The following is an 8,275-nucleotide window of genomic DNA, read 5'->3' on the forward strand; positions in this document are numbered from 1 at the left end:
CCTATTCAAGCAGGGAAACGTAGTGGTTGAAATGATGGTGGTGACAATGGTAAAAGTAAAGAAGTACTACTCGTTAGTCTTCCAAGCTTTTGAAGGAATTTATTTCAGAAGTTTTCAAATACCAACTGCACCTGTGCATCTACAACATATGAAGACTCTCTTCTCTACCAGCCTGCCTGTGACTTAACTATACCTCTTGTATGTTAATAGTTTACTCTGGGTCCACCATATGGAATTTCTACCTATTTATTTTCAACATATAGCTGTTTCCCTGATAGTAGCTAAGTTCACCCTGAGGACCTTTCAGATACAGGTTTTGTTTCCATGTATGGAATTTTATTCAAAATCTTCTACAGATTCTGTTTTAAGAACTAAGCTATCAGTGTTCAAAAGTTATACACTTTGTTACAGACGGTTGTTCTGCAACAACAGAAAATAGTATATCTCAGTACCCTTTTGATATTTCACAAGAAAATATTAGATTAATTTCTTAGGCATTTTAGGATGCAGATATATGAGTATGGGCCATTAATTATTGATATGTAAATACCCAATAGGCGAGTGTAAAAAAGAAAGTTTTGGAAATCTGACAATATTTTCCATTGCTTTTGTCCATTTTTTTCTTTGACAACATTTAGAGTCAGATGTGTATATAGCTGTGTTTGCATCTGTGAATTTAAGTGTGTGTACATGTATTTATGTATAATTCAATGCTTATATTGTGTGTTTGCACACATGTTTATGTATATTTATACATATTTTGTGTTATGTGCAAATGTTTGCATGTATACTTATGCATATGTTTATGTGTGCATATGTTTGAGTATGCTGCCATTCAAGCTCCCCCCCCACACACACACACATATATTAGAATAAATCTTCATTGTTGCTTCTCTCTTTACTCAATAATTTTGTTTCTGTTGTTGTTTTAGAGCCAATGGAGAAATGAAGCATGATGCATCTGACGATGAATCTGAAGATGATAATGAAGAAGGAGACTACACTGTCTATGAATGTCCTGGATTGGCACCCGTAAGTATCTTCACCCCTTTCTTCATACCCATTTGCTATCTCACTACACTGCCTTACTCATCTTGCAATATTGCCTCACCATGCTTCACATGTCTCACAATATTGCCTTACTGTATTTTACAATGCCACCACTCTGCACCTTATAACACTGTTTCATTGTACTTTACAACATCATCATCATCATCATCGTCGTTTAACGTCCGCATTCCATGTTAGCATGGGTTGGACGATTTGACTGAGGACTGGTGAACCAGTTGGTTACACCAGGCTCTAGTCTGATTTGGCAGAGTTTTTACAGCTGGATACCCTTCCTAACGCCAACCACTCCGTTTTGAATGTTTACACTGCATATTACATCAACTTGCATGCCAGAAAATACAGTATAGGCATAGGAGTGGCTGTGTGGTAAGTAGCTTGCTTACAAACCACATCATTCTGGGTTCAATCCCACTGCATGGCACTTTGGGCAACTGTCTTCTACTATAGCCTCGGGCCGACCAAAACCTTGTGAGTGGATTTGGTAGATGGAAACTGAAAGAAGCCCGTCGTATATGTATTTGACAACTGATGCTGGTGTGTTTACATCCCCGTAACTTAGCGGCTCGGCAAAAGAGCATAAGTACTAGGCTTACAAAGAATAAGTCCTGGGTCGATCTGCTTGACTAAAGGCGGTGCTCCAGCATGGCCACAGTCAAATGACTGAAACAAGTAAAAGAGTAAAAGAGTATCTCATAAGAACTGTTCTTGTGTTAACTTTTTGGAAACATGGGAGGAAATCTGGGATGTGAGGTAGTGTTGTAAGATGTATAAGGCAGTGTTGGTATGTATGCTAGTGTTTTTTATCTGTGGTAATATTGATGTAAAGCAATGTGAGATTTGTAGAACAGTCATGATGTGTGAGCTAGAGCCATGTGATGCATAGGGTAGTATTAAAATGTAAGGCAATTTTGTTGTGTAAAGAAGTGTTAGGAGTTGAGTGACATTATTTGTGAGATGTGTAAGGCAGTGTTAATGTGTCAGCCAGAGTTGTGAGCTGTGAAACAATGTCGTAAAATGGAGGGGGAAGTGTTGTGATGTGAGGCAGTGTTGCGATTTGAAACAATGTTGTGAGTTGTGTAAGACAATGCAGATAGAAATGTTATCATATCACTTCCATCCTTCCTCTTAATTTCTGGCTGTGTGTCTTCATTATTAATCTTGTCAGTAATAGTAGTAGTAGTAGTAGTAGTAGTAGTGGCGGCATCAGCAGCAGCAATGATCGTAGCTGTAATAGCAATGGAGATGGTGAGGGTGAAGGTAGTAGTGATAGTAATTATATAGGCACTGATGGTGACGGTAGTGGTGATGATGTTGGTAGTAGTGATGACAGTAGTGGTAGTAGTAGTAGTAGTGGTGGTGGTAGCAGCAATAAGTGAGCCACTTTAGACATATTTAATCTGAACATCAATTTACCTGACAGACAACTCCAAAAAAAACTTGGTTTTAGTTATCCACCCTCCTTTCTTACCATTCTACCTTTTCATTCTAAACCTCTCTTTCCATACACACAGAAACACACATGTATATAATAATGATAATAAATAATGTGTGTGTGTGCGTGTGTGTGTATGCATATATGGGTACAGATCTTCATTGGTTTCTACACCTATTGACTACTAGCACCAATACCACTATTACCACCAGCTGTGCTGCTAGTACCACCACCACCACCACCACCACCATCTCCATCTCCATCATCACTGCCAGCACTGTCACCAATTATCATTTCTATTTTTATGTGTCCATGTGTTATGTTCTGTGTGTGTGTGTGTGTGTGTGTGTGTGTGTGTGTGTGTGTGTACTGTGTTGTGTATAATCTACATAGTGTTTAAATGTGAATTTGTCTGTGCTGTGTATACATAGTGCCACTATGTTGCATATGTGTTTGTGTGTTTGATTTTTGGTAAGCCCTTTGCTTGACATTATTCCTCTCCCATAATTGATTCTTCAGAAACATCATAGAGAGAAATTTTCGATGGAAATTTTTACTCAGATTTTGTTTTTCTACTGTTTTCAGTATTTTTTTTTTTTTTTTTTTGCTTTATTTCTGTTATTTTTCAGCTTCACCTATGATAGATCAGTGCCCTATCCAGGGAGATTTTTGTCTGCTTTGTATTACAGAAATGAAAAGAAATTAGCCCCAAATTAATAAATAGTAGAGTATCAAGGAAAAAAATTAATAAGAACAAATTTTATGTTGTTTTTATATTGGCATTAAGCCACATATTTCTAGGGAGAGGATATATAGTTAATTAAGTCTACCCTTGAACATTATTGACACAGAGGTTACTGACTCTAAAGGAATATGAACTTATGCCAGTGTCTCCTGACTGGCTCCTGTGCCAGTGGCACGTAAAAAGCCCCATCCAAATGTGGTCAATGCCAGTGCTCCCTCATTGGCTCCCATACCGGTGGCACGTAAAAAGCACCCACTACACTCTTGGAGTGGTTGGCATTAGGAAGAGCATCCAGCTGTAGAAACCTTGCCAGATCAGATTGGAGCCTGGTGCAGCCTACTGGCTTGCCAGTCCTCAGTCAAACTGTCCAACCCATGCCAGCATTGAAAGCGGACAGTAAACAATGACAATGATGATGAATGTAGTGTGACATATCTATACTCAATTTGTAATTTTATAAGACCCTCTTCTAATTTTGTCACTTTGGAAATAATGATAATTATAGTTTCCAATTTGGGCATGTGATCAGCAGTTTTTGAGGGAAAAAATTAGTTGATAACAATTGACCCTAATATATGTCTTGGTACATTATTTTATCAACCACAGAGGGATGAAAAGCAAATTTAACCCCAGTATAATTTGAACTCAGAGCATAAAGAGTCAGAAGAAATACCACTTGGCATTTTATCCAGTACTCTAATGATTCTGTTTGCTTCCTCACCACCTCCTTATAATTTCAGATTTAAGCACAAAGCTGGCAATTTTCAGGGGAAGGTGTTAATTGCTACCATTGACCAGTTCATGACTGGTATCTTATTTTATCAATCCCAGAGGGATGAAAGGCAAAGTTGGTCTTGGCAGCATTTGGAGATAATGTAAAACATCAATCAGAACTTACAGTGCAAGGCATTTTGTACAACACAAATGATTTGCCAATCCACCAGCTTTAATAATGCATTTCTAATATAGGTACAAGGCTAGAAATTTGGGGGAGGAATTTAGTTAATTAAATTAATCTCAGTACTTGACTGGTATTTTATTTTATCAGCTTCAGATAAATAAAAAGCAAAGTTGACCTTGGCAGGATTCAAACTCAAAATGTAAAGGATTGTCATTAAATATCACAAAGCATTTTGACTAATTTGCTATCAATTCTGCCAACTTGAAGGCTGTAGTCAATAACACTAACTCCAGTATTTGACTGGTTTTTATTCCACTAACCCCAGAAAGATAAAAGACTATATTAACTTTGATGGGATTTGAACCCAAAACAAAGGGAGATTACTAAGAATAATAGTGTATTTAGTCCAGTGTTCAACCACTTTTGTCAGTTCACCACTGCTTTCATAATATAAAGAATTTCTAGCATGTTCTTTCATAATATAAAGAATTTCTAATATAACGCACAAGTGTTGAATTCATCTTATCATGCAGGAATTTTCATAGAGACTGCAGCAGTAGATGCATCTTCTGTTCAGAGGAATGCATCTCATTTGCAAGAAACAAAAAACAAAACAAATCAGAGAATTCTGTTCGATCAGATAAGAACTGGACCATAGTATGATAGGTGATAATTAATAATGGAGGCAATGTTTATATTTGTTTTCTCTGCCCAATCTTTTGAGTATAGCTTCTTCCCTCACTGTTCTGGTTGACACTGGCTACCCTCATACCACTTTGTATCCTTGAGGAGGTCTGGCTATACCAGACTGCAAGCAGTTTAATAGGATGTTTGGTCCCCAAAATTATGAAGGTGACTGTGCTGTACTCGGACACCCCCAAGAATTTTCATTCTACACAACAGACCACTCTCTGCCATCAGACAAACAGAAAAAGAAAGTACTTGACCTTCCTTACCAAATCGTGGCAGGGAAGTCTTAATGATAAATTTGTTGTTGTTGTTGTTGTTGGCACTCCGTCGCTTACGACGTCGAGGGTTCCAGTTGATCCGATCAACGGAACAGCCTGCTCGTGAAATTAACGTGCAAGTGGCTGAGCACTCCACAGACACGTGTACCCTTAACGTAGTTCTCGGGGATATTCAGCGTGACACAGTGTGACAAGGCTGACCCTTTGAATTACAAGCACAACAGAAACAGGAAGTAAGAGTGAGAGAAAGTTGTGGTGAAAGAGTACAGCAGGGTTCGCCACCATCCCCTGCCGGAGCCTTGTGGAGCTTTAGGTGTTTGCGCTCAATAAACACTCACAACGCCCGGTCTGGGAATCGAAACCGTGATCCTATGACCGCGAGTCCGCTGCCCTAACCACTGGGCCATTGCGCCTCTACTCTTAATGATAAATACTCATTACTCAAATCTCTTAAAAGAACTAAAAACATAATAATGAAATAGAATACAATAAGTAACTGCAGAATATGTGGAGATAGAGAAAAAATATTTATTTACATTGTTTCTGGTTGCTCAGTCTTAGCCAAAAGAGTAAAATGTATACAACATTGATAGCATTGTTATTATACAGTGGGAATTATGCCAACATTATGAAATACTCACAGTAGAAAGAAATGATGCATTCATAATTCTGGAAAATGTCAGAGAATGAGAAAATGACCAGAAACTAGGATATGCCTATTAATGCAGACAAGGAGACATATTATCCTAGACATGGTTGTCATAGACTATCAGGAGAACAAATGTCTCTTAATCAATGTACCAGTTCTAACTGACAACAATATCTTCCTTAAATAAATGGTGAAGCTATCCAACTATAAAAATCTGAAAAAGAGATAACTATAATGTGGGGTCTAAAAACAGAAATAACTCCAAAAATAATATGTATATTGGGAAAGATAAAAGAAAATCGATGTAGACAAATGCAGCACTAACAGCCTAGGACTCTCTCTCTCACTTTCTTTCTCTCTCTCTCAAACACACACACAGTTTACAGAAAAGAGCACTAATAGATATTACACTGATATATACAGAATATACTGGCAGTACCACTCATCTACATTATACATGTATACACAATTGTTTCTAATATAAGCATTAGACCAGCAATATTGAGAGGAAGGGATTAATCAATTACATTAACTCCAATGCTTTGCTGGTATTTTGTTTTATCAACTGCATGGAGATGAAAGGCAAAATTGATCTTGGTAAGATTTGAATTCAGAATGTAAAGAGTTGGAACAATTACTGCAAGGCTCTTTTTCTGATATTCTGGCAATTCTGCCATTTCACTGTATGAAATTCATCATCATTTTTACATCCATACAAGCATGGATTGGACTTTTGGGTAGGATCTAACCAACTGGAGGACCACATCATACTCCAATGTTTTGGTATAATTTCTATGGACGTATGCTCTTCGTAACACCAACAACTTTACAGAGTGTATGAGGTGCCATTTTTCATGGTATCAGCATTTTAGGGGCTGGTTAATCCTCAGCCAGACTAAAGAGCCCATCCAAGCCTTGCAGAGTCACTGCTTGATTCAGTTTATCAACCACTTATAAAATGTACTTAGTACTTTTTTTTTCATGGTGTCAGCACTAAAAAGCCAACTTGTAAGGTGAAAGAGAGCTTCTAAGACTGAAAGATCAGAAGTTAAAGAATAATGGAAAGATATTTTGCTGGTAGTAGAGAGAGTAGCATAGGAAAAATGTAGTGGTGGTGGTGGGAGTGTATGTAGGAAAAGAGGAAGGGGAAGAACAATGTCAGGAATTAGTGTAAAAGTGAGGGTGGAAATTGTTTAATAATAACTATACCAAACATTGTCATACACTATACCATACGTTTCTGCCATACACAGTAATACACAGACATGCTCTGACATATATATATATGCCTCAGAATTTCAACAAAACTGGTTAGTTTGAAGATTCTTTTCACAAGCACAAATACTTACGAAATACACACAATTACATGCACACACACACAATTACATGTGCGAGCACACACACACACACACACATGCTTACACACACACACACACATGCTTACACACACACACACATGCTTACACACACACACACACACGCTTACACATGTGCATACTGTCACAAAAAATCTTGTTAGTGTTTCTAAAGGGGACATTTAAAGATATTTCCCAAATCTCTTATTGATTATAAATTTTTCAGAAATGTCTACAACAAAACCTTATGTTTCATCATTATTGACTTCAATTTAGAGAAAAGACCATTTATTTTCTCTAATGTAATTGACAGGAATTACTTCAGACACCTTCAGGCTTTCTTTCTCTATAATTCTAACCTGAAATTAGAAAATAAGCTAACAGCATTGTAAATAACAAACTTTCTATACACAAAACTAACAATTGTCTACAATTGCTGTTTTCAGTTGGTTGTTTACTTTAATTGCTTCAGAACACTGTTGTTGAAGTATAGCCCCAAGACAACCATTATCAAGTAGATCTATGATCAAAAGCATTCCAGCTGTGACCACCTTTTACCTCTTGCAAGGAAATCTGATTCACGATATTCATGTCCTTTTCTAAAGTGGTAGAGTGTGATTTGTCGTTTCTAGCAGATTTAACAACAATGATGTCTAGGTTTCCTTCACAGCTTGTCTGAGCTTTATGTTGCAGCTACTTTATTCCTTAAAGGATCTGTATAAATCTTCCTTTACGACACAATTTTTTTGCAGTTCTGCAGTTTAACTCTTAGCTATGAGTCTGTAGACTTTCTTAATTTTGCAGTTGAAGCAAATTCTTTTTTTAATCACTTTGTCAGTGGGGAAGTCAGTGCTCATAACACTTTCTACAAACCTCGGAGACTGGTGAGAAGCCTGGCCCAAATAATCGCAACAGACTCTACTAAAGGCACATATAGGACCAGGTGGTGGTGTTAAAGTGAGTGACAGATTAAATCTATCACTCAAATTGATCTCAGAATGCTAAGAGATGGAATAAATTACTGTAAGGTATCCTATCTGATTCTTTGCTGAGTTTACTAGCCCACTGTTTTTGACTGGTAGTTTCTTTGTTAATCTCATAAGGAGGAAAGGCAAAATTGATCTTGATGAGAATTGAACTCAGAATTCAGGTGT

At 37.3% G+C, this 8,275-nt stretch overlaps 1 protein-coding gene across 5 annotated transcripts in view; it reads left to right on the forward strand.

Annotated features, from left to right (window-relative positions):
* Positions 1–8,275, forward strand: part of LOC106876558 (uncharacterized) — a 265,778-nt gene that overhangs the window by 251,339 nt on the left and 6,164 nt on the right. For all 5 annotated transcript variants that reach the window (XM_089347610.1, XM_089347611.1, XM_014925155.3 and 2 more), the window contains one exon: positions 933–1,032. In XM_089347610.1, the coding sequence (XP_089203736.1) occupies positions 933–1,032 (100 nt within the window). The remainder of the gene's footprint in view (positions 1–932; positions 1,033–8,275) is intronic.

The sequence above is a fragment of the Octopus bimaculoides genome, chromosome 2 (assembly GCF_046866305.1).
Source record: "Octopus bimaculoides isolate indiv1 chromosome 2, ASM4686630v1, whole genome shotgun sequence".
Lineage (NCBI taxonomy): Eukaryota > Metazoa > Mollusca > Cephalopoda > Octopoda > Octopodidae > Octopus > Octopus bimaculoides.